At 46.5% G+C, this 18,871-nt stretch overlaps 1 protein-coding gene across 1 annotated transcript in view; it reads right to left on the bottom strand.

Moving 5' to 3' along the window:
* Positions 1-18,871, bottom strand: part of NRXN3 (neurexin 3) — a 1,772,673-nt gene that overhangs the window by 1,344,106 nt on the left and 409,696 nt on the right. Inside the window, exon 5 of the mRNA XM_033952014.1 lies at positions 8,180-8,191. Within this exon, the coding sequence (XP_033807905.1) occupies positions 8,180-8,191 (12 nt within the window). The remainder of the gene's footprint in view (positions 1-8,179; positions 8,192-18,871) is intronic.

An 18,871-nucleotide genomic window follows, 5' to 3' on the forward strand; every position in this document is an offset into this window, starting at 1 on the left:
AGGTCCTGCGATGACTGCAGCTGCTGGTCCACCCCCCCTCCAATGTCACTTACGTCTTCCGGAGCAGAGGCAGCGGATGCAGTCATCATGGGACCTTCCTGCACTTCAGCGCGGCTGCTGACTCTGCTTTGGAATAAGTAGGCAGCCGCACCGAGGTGCAGATGCCTTTTAGAGCAGCGCGGGAGGTTCCAGACCCGGATGGCTATGCACCCTCCTAGGGCTGGCACCCGGGGCGGTCCCCACCCCCCGCCCTTGCTACGCCACTGGAGCCGTGTCTTCTCCAAGCTGAAGAGCCCTAGCCTTTCCTCATAGGGAAGTCGACCTATCCCCTTTATCATTTTTGTTGCCTGTCTCTGTACCTTTTCTAATTCCACTAAATCTTTTTTGAAATACGGCGACCAGAACTGCACACAGTATTTGAGGTACGGCCGTACTATAGGGCGATACAAGGGCGATATAACATTTTCATCTTTGTTTTCCATTCTTTTCCTGATAATTCCTATTTGCTTTTTTTAGCCGCTGCCGCACATTGAGCTGAGGGTTTCAACGTATCCAGGTCACAAGTATCTGGCAGAAACCCAAATAGTAGCAACATTCTGGAACCCCAAATGTTAAGTTTTGTTAATCAGGTTTTTTTTTTCCGCCGTTACCTATTCTGTCAAGGCCAGATTACATTACAAGAGGTTGGATCAGTCACCCAGGAAGTTACAATGAACAGTTTGACACGGACATTCAATAAAGTTGTTAGTACAGGTAGATCAGTAGAACTATGAATATAATTAGGTTGCAGTTATAAATATGTAGTTACAAGTACAATTAGGTCATCGTTGGCTCGTCGTTATGTCCCAGGAGTTGCATTAGATAGTTTAGAAATGGGCTTCTACAATTGCTATTTCAGTTACTTCAGTATTGGCTCTTTGTCTTGGTACAGGAATGCTTTTAAAAGTTTTCTGAACATGAAATAGTGGTCACAAGATTGTAGTGTAAGCATTTTTGCTAATTGAAATTGGATGGATAAGGTAATTTGCAGGATTCTACTCTACTGATCCCAGGGCAAACAGTGGCTTTCACTAGGTCTGTCTCAATAGCAGACTATGGACTTTTCCTCCAGGAACCTGTCCAAACCTTTTTCATGCCAACATCCATTGCAACACCCTCTGGCAACAAGTTTTGGAGCTTAACTATTTGTTGAGTGAAAAAAATACAGTTTTTCTTCCTATTTGTTTTCCAAGTATTTCCTTGTCCTCTGGTCTTTGTACTTTTTGAAAGAATGAAAACACGGACCCACTCTTACCCTTTCCACACCCCTCAGGATTTTGTAGACCTCGATCATTTCCCCCCTCAGCCATCTCTTTTCCATGCAAGAGGAGTTCCATCCCCTTTCTCATTTCGATTGCTCTTTGAACCTTTTCTAAGTCCGCTACGTTTTTTAAAAAAAATATGGCGACCAGAATTGAATGCAATACTCAAGGTGAGGTCACACCATGGAGCGATATACAGATATTCTTGATCTTATTTACCATCCCTTTCTTAATAATTCCTCGCGTCCTGTTTACTTTTCGGGCCGTCGTCGCTGCTGCATTCCTTTACCACAGATTTGTAAATCTCCATTATGTGCTAACATGAATTTTGCTCTGTTTAAGCACTGCCTCTCCGTGTGCTGTACCCTGCTTCCGGTGGGACAGTAGCTATGCGAGTACGTCTGAAGCCGGTGCTGTCCTTATCGTGTATATAAAAGACCGCTTGGAAAAGGAACATCCTCAGAGGGAGGAAAGATAAATGGCTGTGAAAAAGTCACGGTGGCAGCACGGCAGAGCTCAGTCAGGCTTCGCAGGACTTTAAGGGAAAAGCACCAGATATGAAGGTGTAATTACACCTCCACCCCCCTCCAATTCTGTCATATAACAAACCAGTCCTGACAGTACAACAAAGAGGCTAATAGAAGAGGCTGAGAGCTCTGGAAATGAGCAGTCCTGGCTCTCCGGGTCTGCTGCATGGCAGAACAGACCGAATCCCATTAACGTGTGCACCCAGAGTCTGATCATTCATGCAGTTTCACCTCAGTTCCAACCAGAGCCCAGCTAGCTATGAGGGGAGAGTGTGGCGCAGTGGTTAAAGCTACAGCCTCTGCACCCCGAGGTTGGGGGTTCAAACCCACACTGCTCCTTGTGACCCGGGGCAAGTCACTTAATCCCCCCATTGCCCCAGGTGCATTAGATAGATTGTGACAGACAGGAAAAAAATGAGCACCTGAATAAATTCATGGAAACTGTTCTGATTTCCCCTGGTAGAACACTATAGAAAATGAATAAATAAATAATGTGAAAAGTTTCAGCCTCTGTTAACCAGAGCTGGTATTGTGATGTCACAATGCCTCATTCCACCAATAAGAGCCAACCTCATCAGTGATGTCACAATGGCTTCATTGTCCTTTACTTGGCTCACTTTTACTACATTTTGATTTCTAGAGTGGTGCAGTGGTTAAAGCTACAGCCTCAGCACCCTAAGGTTATGGGTTCAAACCCACGCTGCTCCTTGTGGCCCTGGGCAAGTCACTTAATCCCCCCATTGCCCCAGGTACATTAGGTAGATTGTGAGCCCCCCCAGACAGACAGGGAAGAAATGCTTGAGTACCTGAATAAACTCATGTAAACAGTTCTGAGCTCCCCCGGGAGAATGGTACAGATAAATAAAAGTGTCCCTATCCTAGCTAAGGAAAGTCTTAAAATAACAATGAAGTCTCACAGTAAGGATATTAATTATACAGTAGATGTAGGACTGTGACAAATGCAGAGGACAGGAAAACCTTCCCATAGTTACACAATCGTAGGTCCAATTTAATAGAAATAATATTGAAATGCAAAGAAGGGGTCCTTTTACTAAGGCGTCCTAACCGTTTTAGCGTCTGCTAATTAGAAAAAGGACCCCACAGTAACCTCTGCGCCTACCACATACAAAAATGGGAGCACATTTATTTAACATTTCTATTCTGCCTAAAATCTAAACTTTACGTGACGTACAATAAAACCACCTAGATCTTAAAAGATGACAAACAGCCACCAGCGTTTCTCATCTCAGGACCGTTTTCTTAATCTTGCATCCGTCTCCAATCACGTCATGCAGCAACATAACCTGAGTCTTCCTTCACTGTGGACCAGCCCCCAACGTAGCTGAGGCATGAGTTTCTGTATATCTCACCCCTCCCGTAATCCCATGGCTGTTTCCGACCACAGCCACTTGGTTTATACCACTTCAGAACCTGCAAAGAGTACCATGGAGATTTGTCATACCACACTTGATAAGATTATGAACTGTACTGAACATAGTAACATAGTAGATGACGGCAGATAAAGACCCGAATGGTCCATCCAGTCTGCCCAACCTGATTCAATTTCAATTTTTTTTAATTTTTTCTTCTTAGCTATTTCTGGGCAAGAATCCAAAGCTCTACCCAGTACTGTGCTTGGGTTCCTACTGCCGAAATCTACATTAAAGCCTACTCTAGCCCATCTACACCCTCCCAGCCATTGAAGCCCTCTCCAGTCCATCCTCCCCCCAACCTGATTCAATTTAATTTAATTTTTTTTTTCTTCTTAGCTATTTCTGGGCAGGAATCCAAAGCTTTACCCGGTACTGTGTTTGGGTTCCAACTGCTGAAGTCTCTGTCACAGCTCACTCCAGCCCATCTTCACCCTCCCAGCTACTGAAGCCCTCCCCAGCTCATCCGCCTCCAAACAGCCATATACAGACACAGATTGTGCAAGTCTGCCCAGTACTGGCCTTAGTTCAATATTTACTATTATTTTCTGATTCTAGATCCTCTGAGTTCATCCCACGCTTCTTTGAACTCCGTCACCGTTTTCCTTTCCACCACTTCTCTCGGAAGCGCATTTCAGGCATCCACCACCCTCTCCGTAAAGTAGAATTTCCTAACATTGCTCTTGAATCTACCATCCCTCAACCTCAAATTATGTAACATAGTAACATAGTAGATGACGGCAGATAAAGACCCTAATGGTCCATCCAGTCTGCCCAACCTTATTCAATTTAAATTTTTTTTTTTTTCTTCTTAGCTATTTCTGGGCAAGAATCCAAAGCTTTACCCTGTACTGTGCTTGGGTTCCAACTGCCGAAATCTCTGTTAAGACTTACTCCAGCCCATCTACACCCTCCCAGCCATTGAAGCCCTCCCCTGCCCATCCTCCACCAAACGGCCATACACAGACACAGACCGTGCAAGTCTGTCCAGTAACTGGCCTAGTTCAATATTTAATATTATTTTCTGATTCTAAATCTTCTGTGTTCATCCCATGCTTCTTTGAACTCAGTCACCGTTTTCCTCTCCACCACCTCTCTCGGGAGCGCTTATTTTTTTATTTATTGGGATTTATGAAGAGATTCACCCAAGGCAGTAGACAGTCGGTACAGTTGAACATAAAATGATCTTTAATGCTAATCTATATATGTGTTTGTGAACGGACAATGCCCTTTCTTTTACAAGAAAGAAAGGGATTCTCAAGTGCAAAGCACCAACTATGCAAGAAACAGGAGCATGAAGGACCTAAAGAAATGCAATGTAGGACAATTTAATGGATATAACCCGACACGGCCCGAATTTCGGTTGAAAACTTGCATTGGGGTCAGAATGAAAGGGAAGGGGGGAGGAGTGGGCAAGAGGGCCAAGAGGAGGAGGGATGCCGGCACCCCGAGAAAGATGGCGCCCGGGGCTGATTTCCCCCCCCCTAACAACGCCACTGCATAAGCATGTCTCATGGCACACCCTTTGAAGCAGTGACAAGTACATGGCAAGAGACCCTCCCTTAATCCTGGAGCAGTGAATGAAGAGTGAGAGATGGCTAAAGGTGAGATATGGGGAAAGAGATGAAGAGCGACAGAATGAAACGTAAAGTGGAAATGAGAAAGAGCCAAAGGAATTTGGAGACAGACAAGATGAGAATAAGAAAGTGAGCCAAAGAAATTCACACAAGAGTTTGGAATTTACTCGGGCAAATATGACATTTTCTAGAATATTTATGTTATAAGGAAACAAGTAAATATACACAAATATAAAACAAGTAGATATGCATTACGATTAAATTCACAATTATGATTTCCATACATATTTCTATCATTCCTCCAAAATATATTTCCATATGACCTATTTCAATCCCCCTTATACCCCCCTATTCCCTTCCCCCATCCCCCCTTCCCTACCCCATTCATTTTATTTTATATTCAATTTATTACATTGTAATACATTTCCATATAACTAATTTCATCCTACTCATACATCCCCCAGTCCCCCCCCCCCCCAAGAATGGAAGGTGACACAAAATACCAGGTATTAGAATGCAATGAATGTTTCCAAAGCTTCAGTGTAAAACATTAATAATCATACTTCGTGCTCTAGGTGAAAGATTTTGAATATAAGGGTCCCAAATTTTCAAAAAAAGACAAATTCGTCTAGGAAATCTACGAACCTCCCAAACCTCAACTAACAATAAACGATGGAATTGATTCCTCCAGTGCCAGAAACGAGGAGGATCTTTCTGTAACCAATATTGCAAAATACATTTATGACCAATCATGCATCTCCGTTATCCATATACCCCACAAGCAGCAGCTTTACCAAATAACACCCCCCTTGGGGATTCCACTAATGAACTATTCCATAATGAACCCAAATATTATAGGATGGCAGACCAGAATCCTATATAATAAAACCCTAGCCGCTCATGCGCACTCCTACTTGCGTGTTCCGTTTTCCCTGTTCCATGTTCTGTAGGTCCGTGGCCGCAGGAGTGCGCATGCGCGAGTCCCCAGCCCCTACCTACACTCACAGGACTGGCCGCCAGGGGAATGGTTAATCAGTTGGCTGGGTTGGAGGGCAGAGGGGAATACAGGACAATCAAGTCATTGTGACATCACTGATGAGGTGGCTCTTATTGGTGGAATGAGGCATTATGACATCACAATCTCAGCTCTGCTTCCCAAAGACTCAAAGTCTTCACACTACTACTACTACTACTATGAATTATATCTATAGCGCTACCAGACGCACACAGCGCTGTACAGAGTCACGAAGGAGACTCAAAGGAGCTTACAATCTAAACAGACAAGACAAACAGGATGTCATGGATACAGTTAAGGGGAACGGTTAATCAGCTGGCTGGGTTGGAGAGGAGAGGAATAGGGTTAAGGATTGAAAGCTATATCAAAAAGGTGGGTTTTCAGTCTGCTTTTAAACAAGGGAAGGGGCTTGGTGGACAAACTCGGAGAATTTATTCCAGGCATAGGGGCAGCTAGATGAAAGGACTGAAGTCTGGAATTGGCAAGGGGGAAAACTGAACAGATAACAGAGCATAGGTGATTGGTGGCTCAGCTGTTTCTCGAGTGAAGTGGGGACTAGGGCAGGGTGAGAATGTGGCAGGGACATTAAAATCCTTGGGGTGGAAGGACAACACCTATGTCAGCAGCAGAGGGACAATGAGACATTTTTGAACACGGTAGGGAAGAACCCCCCAGATGTCTGCCCCCCCCTCCCCCCCCCCCACACACACATACACCAAGTATCTCTTTTACTGATGGTAATATGCCCAATGAATACACAAATAATTCTTATTATATAGTGAAAATAAAAATGATGCACCCAAATAATAGAACCTATTAAATGAAGCAGTATCTGAAATCTTTTACCCCTCCCCCCACTTGTTACAAAACCGAGCAAGAGGTTTTTAGTGCCGACTAGCACGCTGGATGCTCTGCGCTACTCATAGGAACTCTATGGCTGTTGGAGCAGTGCAGAGCATTCCATGCGCTAAAATCCTCTTGCGCGGTTTTGTACATAAGAACATAAGAACTGCCATCTCCGGATCAGACCCATGGTCCATCGAGTCCGGCGATCCGCACACGCGGAGGCCCAGTCAGGTATACACCTGATGTAGTTTTAGTCACCCATATCCCTCTATGCCTCTCGTAAGGAGATGTGCATCTAATCTGCCTTTGAATTACTGAGAACACATTGATTTGTTAGGGCATTCCATTAGACTGGAGGATCTTTTTCCAGTACATTTGGATGGTTGATTATCTGAGAAGGATTGTAATTTTGTGACGTGTTGATGTCTTGACTGGATTTATATGTGATCTTGTTATCCGTTTTAAGTGATAAATACATATTTGCAATATTCCGGAAATATATGCCGGCACTTTGACACTTGGCTCCCAGTCAACCCCAGCCCCCAGTCCAGCATTTTCCTCTTGGCCATGTGGTGTGAGTTCACTAGAGCAGGGCTGGAAACCATAGATTTTAAGCAGGTTGTCAAATCACCACAAAGCATCAGGTCTGCAGGCCTTTAATATTGAGTTACCAAACATGTTTGCATTATCTGTACGTAATGTTTAGATCAGCAGATTGAGAAGCAGGAAAAACAGGGTTCAAATCCTACTATCACGCCTTGAAAGATCTTCTAGGCAAGTTACTTAAACCCTCCCTTGCTTCAAGTACCGACAGACTGTGAGCCCTTCAGAAAGGTATGAGCTAAATCCAAAATCCAGTACCAGCCATTCGGTGAAGTTATACTAGGGGTAGGCAATTCCGGTCCTCGAGAGCCGGGGCCAGGTCAGGTTTTCAGGATCTCCACAATGAATAGGCATGAGGTAGATTTGCATCTCAAGGAGGCAGTGCATGCAAATCCATCTCATACATATTCATTGTAGAGATCCTGAAATTCTGACCTGGCTCCAGCTCTCGAGGACCGGAATTGCCTACCCCTAAGTTATACAAACCCCTATACAAGTCACTCAGAGCCTAGAGAGCAATTCTAGCAAACCGTGGTTAACTTCCAGGAATCACAACACAATGGCTGACCTAGGAAAAGGCAGCACAGTAAAAACACTGCAGTAAGCACTAGAGCAGGGGTCTCAAAGTCCCTCCTTGAGGGCCGCAATCCAGTCGGGTTTTCAGGATTTCCCCAATGAATATGCATGAGATCTGTGTGCATGCACTGCTTTCAATGCATATTCATTGGGGAAATCCTGAAAACCCGACTGGATTGCGGCCCTCAAGGAGGGACTTTGAGATCCCTGGACTAGAGCAAAAGCCAGAGTACAGCTTAATCCTACACAGACATTCACCACCAGAATAACTGGCCTCTTTCACATACACAAAAGACAGACATACCCTTACCAAGTGCTTCTGAACCCAATCTTTGGGGAACACTTGGGTAGATCTGGTTGGTTTTATTTTCCTTCAGTAAATGCATGTCGTTCCAAAAATTTGGGGATAGGACCTTAGCTTTCCAAGCAGAATTAATGAAGTCATGTTTGAATCTTCTGGTTTCTCCATTTCTTACTTACTATCAATTTCGAAAAGATCTTAAAACCCACTTATTTAAACAATATAATATACATTATTGATTTTTATATTATCATGTAGTTATAATGTACTTTTAATCTATACTTATTTTAGTTTATATTATGTTTTCCTTATTCATTAGTTTTAAAGCTTGTATTAGTTACTTAGAATTTTATTATATATGATGTTATTATTATATTGTATGCTGAGTACCTATTGTGTAAACCGCTATGAACTGCTGCTTAGGCGGTATAGAAAAATAAATTATTATTATTATTTTCAAGATATCCACATAGAATATGCAAGAGAGAAATTTGCATTTGAACTGTCTTTAATTAACTTGCTAGCTATGGGGGTGTCGGCACTGAATATTGCCACCACCCTCCCTAATGTCACCCCTGACCTGCCCACTTTTTTTGTCAGTGATCAGAGGTGATATTCGGTGGCACTGCCTACTTTGGTGCCACTGAATATCGGGGAGGGGAGGCAAGTGGTGACAGGTGATTTAGGCAGGCAGGTTCTCTGCAGCCCACTTAAATTGCTTTGAATATTGGCTGCAATGTGTTTGAGAAATATATTCATTTTGTGTTTCAGTAGGTGGCAGCACCTCAAGGCTACAAAAGCGGACTGATGCATTTAGGGGAGGGGCTTCTTCTCTCCTGGATGATGGGAAGTGGCTACAAGGTGAACATCGTAGCTGCTCCTATGACAGAGTAGAAAGGAAAGAGAAAAATTTCTTAGACAAGTTAGCTAGGAGAGTAAAATGTGACAGCGACATTTCTTATCCAAAGGTGGGCTGGAGATCTCCGGGGTTTACTGAATATCTCCTTGCTTCATGAGATGTCTGAGGTAGGGAGAACGAGAGGGCACTCTCTAAAGTCCAAAGGGGATAGATTCCGTACAAACGTAAGGAAGTTCTTCACTCAGAGAGTGGTGGAAAACTGGAACGCTCTTCCAGAGTCTGTTATAAGGGAAAACACCCTCCAGAGATTCAAATAGGGGAAAACACCCTCCAGGGATTCAAGACAAAGTTGGACAAGTTCCTGCTGAACCGGAAAGTACGCAGGTAGGGCTAGTCTCAGTTAGGGCGTTGATCTTTGACCTAAGGGCCACCTGGTGAGCAGACTGCAGGGCAGTAGCAGCAATTCTTATGTTCTTATGTCAGAGAGTAATCGAAGAAGGGAACTTTAGGATTGGAGAGATCAAGGAACTTCAGCCTGCTTTCCAAGGTCATGAGGAACCAGGGATCACCTTGAAAAGGAGAGAAATCTTACTGCTGTTTTGAACTGCTCTAAGAAAAGCTAATGAGGGAGCTGTAGATGGCGATGGAAATAATTTATTTTGTAACGCTCTGGAAGATGTACTTATCTGATTGAAACTTCAAATAAAGCTTTATTTTCTTTGGGAGCCACAAAACATTTGCCCTGCTTCATTATAGATGCTCGAGAAAAGAGACTGGGAAGCCCAGCAAAGTAAAAGGGGGTTTGTATGGCCTGAGTAGCTGGGGTTACGTTCATATCTACCTACTATATTCTCATGGCTGCTACTTGAAGATCTTTCTCCTTAAATAAACCGTTGTACTGGTCCTGACACTTTGGTTAAGGATGCTGTCTGTATTTTTGATTCAAGTCTATCTGTGGGAATAGGAATATCTCAGGCGATTATTTCCAAGTTATGATCCCAGTGATTTGCTGGTGCAGATATGTTACAGGGTTCAATAGCTTCTTCCAGGAGATGAGCCATGCTAACTTCTAACTGTCTTACTGTGTACACACATTCCGACATCAGCACATCACACCCAGCAATGAGACCTACTCATTGCAGTACTCCCCGATATTCACACTTCAACCCAGTCTGAGCTATTGGTTCTTTTTTATTTCAATAAGAGTGCTTGAATATGCACTCTAGAATCAGTGAGGAAGCGCTGAAAGCCATTCAAGTTGGTAAATAGTCGATTGCTGGTCTGATATTTGCTCTCCCTCCGTCTGGCTTTCAAAATGCACTTGCTTGGAGAAGGGGGTTCCCGGGGCCCGAGTGCACCGACTGAAACCTGGTGTAGATTTTGCCATGCAAGTTGAACGTGGATGCTCCTCATTTTTCTAACACTGTGTGCATCTAGGGAGAATGCCCCAAACCTGCCCATGTCCCTCCCACGGGTTGCACGCTGTGGGATTGGCGCATTGTTATAGAATAGAGTTTAGCAAGATCTACCCTCAAATTTAAACTGGTACTAATTACCAGTGGCGTGGTGAAGGGGGGGGGGCGGTAGGGTGGACCGCCCCAGGCGCTGTCTTAGTGTGGGTACCAGCACCTCTCTGTCCCCCCTCCCCCCACATGCCATGATCGCATCCTCCCTTCCCCAACCCCGTTCTGCTTTAAAAATCTTCACCAGCGCAATCAACAACTCTAGCCTGGCTCCCTCTGAAATTACTTCCGGGTCGCGGGGCCAGGAAGTGACATTAGAAGGAATGCCAACACAGACGGTCGGCTGGAGAAACTACTTGCACAGGTGAAGATTTACAGAGGATTCGGAGGTGGGAAGGGAGGGCAGAGGGGTTGGCACAAAAGGAGGTGGAGAGGAGGACGCAGGGGATGCCACTGCCCTAGGCACCTCCTTCCCTCCCTAGGCCACTGTTAACTACCATCGATCACTGACTTCTTGTGCTCACTTATTGACGTTTATCAGTTTAATTGCGTGCGCATCTCAGGATTGCGCCCAAATTTAAACGTCCTTACAGAATCCAGGGGATAAACCCCTGAGATAATACTATAGAATTCCATTATGCAGCTCAAAAGCCATTTATGCACAGAGCAATCCTTTATTAAAATTACCCCCGTAGAGGGCACCTAGGTTGGAAGGCATCAAGACAGCAGAGTGCCTCTAGGTTTCATTAAACAGCCTCAGAAATACAGTAGAAATGATGGGTTCAGTGCCCCCTTGAATACATGCATGTATTTTAGAGCAGGGAGTAGCTTAATGGGTCAAAGTAGCTAAAAGGGTCAAAGTTCAATCCCATAGCAGTTCCTTGTGGCCTTGGGCAAATCACTTAATGCTCAGGAGAAGGTAACGTCAAACCATTCCAGCATCATGCCGATGCAAACCTAGTCTCACTCACACTGCCCTGGATGCTGGCTAAGCTCTTCAGGTCAGGCACCTAGGCCAGTATTTGCAAAACAGGTCGTTTGCTGAGCTGGGTGCAGGCTGGGGCCAGAAAGATTTCCTGTAGGCCAAAGGGTATCCCCATCCTGGGGGGTCTCAAGAAAATCCACCACGTAAATGATGACTATCAGGCAGACTTTGAAACTTTCTTTTACTGAAACAACCCAAACGAATTAACAGCTCATGAAACAGGTCCAATATTTACAGTTCATATGTGTGTGAAGAAACAAAATCATGTCCATTAACTCTCCAGAACAAGTCCAACCCATCCTAGGCCTTAATCCTTGGTACTAAAGCCAAGGCCTTGTAGGGAGTGAGGCTCCACCACTCCCACTCTGCCCCTCCTGGGATGTCCTTTCCCAGCTGGCCCTCTTTCTCCTTTTCAGGTCTCCTCTGCTCTCCTGCAGAATTTGCTTTGGCCCACTAGCACAGGAATCATTTCCTTGCCCCGGGATCTCCCCTCGATGCTCAGGGCCTGGGCAACTAAATACCCCTTTCTCAGTCCTTTTATGTGCCATGTTGCCCTGCCTCTTTGGGTTGGGCTCCCACTGTCTCTGCTCACTCAGGCAGCTTCACCAGCTCCCTTCACCATCGTGACCCCCAGGAGATCCTCCCATCTCCTGCTCAGGGAGGTCATGCCAAGAAAATCATAAGAACATAAGAACATAAGAAGTTGCCTCCGCTGAGGCAGACCAGAGGTCCATCTCGCCCAGCGGTCCGCTCCCGCGGCGGCCCATCAGGCCCATTGCCTGAGCAATGGTCCCAGACTATCCCTATAACCTACCGCTACTCTTATCTGTACCCTTCAATTCCTTTATCCTCTAGGAACCTATCCAAACCTTCTTTGAAGCCTTGTAACGTGCTCCGGCCTATCACAGCCTCCGGGAGCGCGTTCCATGTGTCCACCACCCTCTGGGTGAAAAAGAACTTTCTGGCATTTGTTTTAAACCTGTCTCCTTTTAATTTTTCCGAGTGCCCCCTTGTACTTGTGGTTCCCCGTAATCTGAAAAATCTGTCCCTGTCTACTTTTTCTATACCCTTCAGGATCTTGAAGGTTTCTATCATGTCTCCTCTAAGTCTCCGCTTTTCCAGGGAGAACAGCCCCAGCTTTTTCAGTCTGTCAGTATATGAGAGGTTTTCCATACCTCTTATCAGTTTAGTTGCTCTTCTCTGGACTCCCTCAAGTACCGCCATGTCCTTTTTGAGGTACGGCGACCAATATTGGACACAGTACTCCAGATGCGGTCGCACCATTGCACGATACAGTGGCAGGATGACCTCCTTTGTCCTGGTCGTGATACCCTTCTTAATGATACCCAACATTTTGTTTGCTTTTCTTGAGGCTGTGGCGCACTGTGCCGACGCCTTTAAAGACGTGTCCACCATCACTCCCAGGTCTCTTTCAAGGTTACTTACCCCTAGCAGTGATCCTCCCATTTTGTAGCTGAACATCGGGTTCTTTTTCCCTACATGCATGACCTTGCATTTCCCTACATTAAAGTTCATTTGCCATTTTTTGGCCCATTCTTCTAGCGTCGTTAGGTCCCTTTGCAGATCTTCGCAGTCTTCCATGGTTTCAACCCTGCGGTAGAGTTTGGTGTCATCCGCAAATTTAATAACTTCGCAACTTGTTCCCGCCTCCAGGTCATTAATAAATATATTGAACAGGAGCGGTCCCAGCACCGACCCCTGCGGAACTCCGCTCGTGACCCCATGCCAGTCTGAGTAATGGCCCTTCACTCCAACCCTCTGTTTCCTGTCTGCCAGCCAGTTTTTGATCCATCGGTGGACCTCCCCTTGCACCCCGTGTCTCCACAGTTTTTTAAGCAATCTTTCGTGCGGTACCTTGTCAAAGGCTTTTTGAAAGTCAAGGTAAATGATGTCAATGGATTCTCCTTTATCCACCTGTCTATTTACTCCCTCAAAGAAGTACAATAAGTTTGTGAGGCATGACCTACCCTTGCAGAAGCCGTGCTGGCTCGTCTTTAGCTGTCCATTGTTTTCTATGTGTTCACAGATACTGTCCTTAATCAGTGCTTCCATCATTTTTCCCGGGAAGCACTGATTAAGGACAGTATCTGTGAACACATAAAGAATGTCCCTTGCTGTGTGGTCACCAGGGTTCAAATCTGACTCAAGGGCACACCTGGAGTGTGTGACGCAGTGGTTAGAGCTCAGCCTTAACACCCGAGGTTGTGGGTTCAAATCCCTGGCTGCTCCTTGTGACCCTGGGCAAGTCACTTAATCCCCTCATTGCCCCAGGTACACTAGATAGAGTTTGAGCCCACTGGGATGTAAACCACTTGGGATATAAGTGGTATATAGTGAACTGAGTCATCAGAATTCTGGGTTCTAATCCCAGCTTGACACTCTTTATTGATTTGACTGTGCTTCAGTTATGTTAGGGTGTTTGGACATTAACAATCCTGCAATCACAGAGCTTTAGGTCTCCTAAATGCTGCTGGTTATTTGCAGCTTTCCAATGTGCCAGTTCTCCTTTCCTTGAATTCCCCTAACTGGCTACAGAAAAGCCTTGACTCATTAACAGTGTTATTACTGGGGAGAAACAGTATTTAAATACTGTTGGAAAAGTAAATAGCAGCTCTGCATATTTGTCAGAGAAAAGACTGTGTGCCATTTAGAAATCGAAAGAACAGGATAACTCTGGCTGAGAAGCAGCGAGAAGGGAGAAGGCAGTGGGGGAGGGGGGAGAGAACGAGGAAGCAGGACTGGTCCCAGCGTGAATCATGCCCTCGGCAACCTGGCCTCTGGGTAGCGTTAGCAGACGTCCAGGAAAACCTGGACATGTCCGGGTCCCATACAGACTTTCCAAAACCCGGCCGTTTGTCCAGGTTTTGGAAAGCCTCGACGAGCTCCGGTCGCATCTGGAGAGCATGCGTGGATGACATCACACACATCCGTGCATGCTCCAGACCCTCTAGACGCAGCCGGAGTCGGGGAAGAAGAGAGGAGGTTTGTCGGGGTGGGGCTGGGATGGAGACAAAGGCAGAACAGGGAGGGGCCATGTGTCTGGATTTCTGTGGTACCTCTGATGCCCCTACTCCACCCATCGTACCACAGCCAAGAAGAGGAGACAGTGGCCGGCAAGCAATTTTGGTGACCCACCTCCACTCTGCAGCCCCACCACTTGGCACAGCCCTTGGGGGGGGGAAGTGCATCACTGAAACTCTGTAGTGCAGTGGTCTTCATTCATTTTTAAGCTGGGGCCACTCTGGATTCTAATGAGCGGAAGGAGAGCATGCCCAATATCTTCCCTTGCAGGGCCACGACACTGCTGACTTGTATGTCAGCTGACTCTATGCACACCAGCCCACGTTCAAACTAGAGAGTTGCGCAGGGACAGAAATCCCACCCATCCCTGCCCATTCCCGCCAGGATCCTCTCCATCCCCATCCATCCCCGCCAGGATCCTCTCTGTCCCCACCCGTCCCCGTCAGGATCCTCTCTGTCCCCACCCGTCCCCGCCAGGATCCTCTCCGTCCCCTCCCGTCTCCGCCAGGATCCTCTCCGTCCCCACCCGTCCCCGCCAGGATCCTCTCCGTCCCCACCCGTCCCCGCCAGGATCCTCTCAATCCCCACCCGTCCCCGCCAGGATCCTCTCCGTCCCCACCCGTCCCCATCAGGATCCTCTCCGTCCCCACCCATCCCCATCAAGATCCTCTCTGTCCCCACCCGTCCCCGTCAGGATCCTCTCCGTCCCCACCCGTCCCCGTCAGGATCCTCTCCGTCCCCTCCCGTCCCCGCCAGGATCCTCTCCGTCCCCACCCGTCCCCGCCAGGATCCTCTCCGTCCCCACCCGTCCCCGCCAGGATCCTCTCAATCCCCACCCGTCCCCGCCAGGATCCTCTCCGTCCCCACCCGTCCCCATCAGGATCCTCTCCGTCCCCACCCATCCCCATCAAGATCCTCTCTGTCCCCACCCGTCCCCGCCAGGATCCTCTCCGTCCCCACCCGTCCCCGTCAGGATCCTCTCCGTCCCCTCCCGTCCCCGCCAGGATCCTCTCCGTCCCCACCCGTCCCCGCCAGGATCCTCTCCGTCCCCACCCGTCCCCGCCAGGATCCTCTCCATCCCCACCCGTCCCCGCCAGGATCCTCTCCGTCCCCACCCGTCCCCATCAGGATCCTCTCCGTCCCCACCCATCCCCATCAAGATCCTCTCTGTCCCCACCCGTCCCCGCCAGGATCCTCTCCGTCCCCACCCGTCCCCGTCAGGATCCTCTCAATCCCCACCCGTCCCCGCCAGGATCCTCTCCGTCCCCACCCGTCCCCATCAGGATCCTCTCCGTCCCCACCCATCCCCATCAAGATCCTCTCTGTCCCCACCCGTCCCCACCAGGATCCTCTCCATCCCCTCCCGTCCCTGCCAGGATCCTCTCCGTCCCCACCCGTCCCCGTCAGGATTCTCTCCGTCCCCACCCATCCCCACATATAATTACCTCCATCCCCGCCCGTCCCCATAAAAAGCAGCAATTACTTCTGACAGGATCATCAATTCCACAGTTTCTTTTGTGTTTGCGCTGCTGTTTTCCTTGTGGAATCTCTTTAGTGGAACCCTTTTTTTGTTTTCTGTTCAGGTAATTAACTTATAACCCCCTCTTTTACTAAGGCTGACGTGTCCATTATATTATATGGACGAACCTTGCTTCCAAAGCCTTCCATCCCCGTGGGAGTCCCGTGGGCCAGAGGGGGGTCCCCGTGGGAGTCCCTTGGGTTAGGGGGGGATTCCCGCAATCCCCGTTCCCGTGCAGACCTCTAGTTCAAACTTCATTAGGAGGTGTCCTCAAGGTTGTAAGCATTTCTAAGTGCCTTCTCTGTTGTCTATTGGGAATTGCCTTGACCCTCAAGCATGTGGCTCTTCTCCATCCACGTTTACCTTTCTGACCTGAGCCTTGGTAGAGAAGCAGAGTACCAGAAAGAAAACGGGGGTCGCCACTAACCCTGGACCTTGTATTGAGAACACTGAAGCACATTTGTTAGCTATAAATCTGATGTCTGCTAATCAGCCATTCATCAAGAGCCTGATTTCCAGTTCAATTTATTTGCATGCTATTCCTGAAAAGGAATCTGAGTCATAACAACATTAAGCCAAAAAGGAAGAATTTGTACTTTGCACAGATGTGAGATGGTTTTCCCTTTTGTGCAAGGATTAAGTTTCCTGCTAGTTCAGGAAAGGAAACCCATCCAGAGAAACTGGGCTAGATAAAACATAGAAATATGACTGCAGATAGAGGCCAAATGGCCCATCCAGTCTGCCCATCCACAGCATCCACTTTCTCCTCCACATCTTCTTGAATTCAGACGCAGTCTTTGTCTCCACCACCTCTATTGGGGGACTATTCCAGGCATCTACTACCCTTTCTGTTTAAAAAAAAGTATTTCCTTAGATTTCTCGTAAGCCTTTCGCCTCTTAATCCCGTTCCGGGCCCTTTCACTCTGGAGGAAGAGGGCGTAGAATGGCTCAACTGAGCTGGGAACCTTTGTACAGCATTCTCCGATTAAGCAGAAACCTAGAGCCCTGCTAAAGGTGTGGGAAATTTGTTCTGCTGCTAAAGAAACATTTTGCAAAGGCATTGCTGAAATATTGTAAAACAAAAAAACCCCAAATATTATATCAGTGTTTACAGATAGGGCCTGAAATTTCACAGGATATGCCCTTTTTAATCAAAGCATCTTATCAAGTCGTATTTGATCAGCCCATTCAGAGGAATATCCCATCGGTAGTGCTGCAATGGTAAGATCATTTTGTATTAGATAAATATTTGGCTTTGCTTCCTTCTAGTGAAATATTTCTGCTCAATATTGCTCTGAAAGGTGCAGCAGAATCTTTGTTTGATCAACTTATTGTAAAATTACATTTAATATCATTTGTATAGTGTTTTACTAATGCTTTTGCATAATATGTTTGTTTTTTTTTTACTAAAAAATCCCCCCAATATTCAGCAGGCCTTAGCCAGCCGGGAACAGCTCCTGAAGTCCCGTTTGTCCAGCTGATATTCAATGGGAGACAGCCGGCTATCTCCCACTGAATATCCGGTTCGCCGACTGATCCAACGACCAGCTATGTTACACAGCATAGATGGTCACCACTGATTTTCATCGGTTGGTGAATTTCTCCTCGGATATTCAATGACACAGATGGATAAGGCCCTAGCATTGAATATCATCGCATATCCAACAGACTGCCAAAACGTGTCGCTTCCTTATCTAGAATTATACCTCAGTTTTGTCTTACTGGTGTCTCGCCAAAGGCAGATGGTAAATGCACTTAGTATTCTCAATTATAATTGTTATTCTCAATTGTATGGACCTTCAGACCGCAGCCGGGCACAACGCTACTGGTTGCTTTACTCTTCGTCCGTCCAGCCTTTATTAATTATTCATTTAGACTCATTTTCTAATTTTATCTTTTGTTTTTATATTTTAATTTTCCATATATTAATATCAAAAGAACGCCACTTAGCTTTATAGTGATCTGTCCATTCACCTCTCCCGACATGCATGTTTCATAATGAAACCTTTCTTCAGGGTTGAGGGAAACATTTGAGGGAGCCTATTCGAACTTGAATATACAACAGTGGCTCTTGTATATATATATATATATATGATTTAAAGCTTCTTTCTCTAGAACATCACTAAAATCAGGACCTTCCTTTCTGAACACACTGCCAAGACCCTCATCCACGCTGTCAGCACCTCTCGCCTCGATCACAGCAACGTGCTTCTCACAGGTCTTACGCTCAACCATCTCTCTCCCCTTTAGTCTTCACAATTCTGCCGAATTCCACCAAAGTCGTTATGCTCACATTGCCCCCCTCCTCAAGTCACTTCATTGGCTTCCTGTCCACTTCCACATACAGTTCAAACTCCTTTTACTGACCCACAAGTGTATTCACTCTACAGCTCCTCAATATCTCTCCTCTTCATCTCTCCCTCTACTCCACCCCCGGAACTCTGTTCATCGGGAAAGTCTCTCTTGTCTGTACCCTTCTTCCCTACAGCCAACTCCTGGCTCTGTCCCTTCTGCCTTTCTATGCCTTATGCTTGGAACAACCTGCCTCACTCATGCATATAGGGAAAAGGAACCCGAGGTACAGCTACAAAATGGGGGGAACATTGCTGGGGGAGAGTAATCTTGAAAAAGACTTGGGTGTGCTGGTGGATACAACAATGAAATCATCAGTGCAATGTGCAGCGGCCTCGAAGAAAACAAACAGAATGCTGGGCATCATTAAGAAGGGAATTACAACCAGGACGAAGGAAGTCATCATGCCACTGTATCGTGTAATGGTGCGCCCGTAGTTGGAGTACTGTGTCCAATATTGGTCGCCGTACCTCAA

Source organism: Geotrypetes seraphini, chromosome 7, assembly GCF_902459505.1.
Source record: "Geotrypetes seraphini chromosome 7, aGeoSer1.1, whole genome shotgun sequence".
NCBI classification, from domain to species: domain Eukaryota; kingdom Metazoa; phylum Chordata; class Amphibia; order Gymnophiona; family Dermophiidae; genus Geotrypetes; species Geotrypetes seraphini.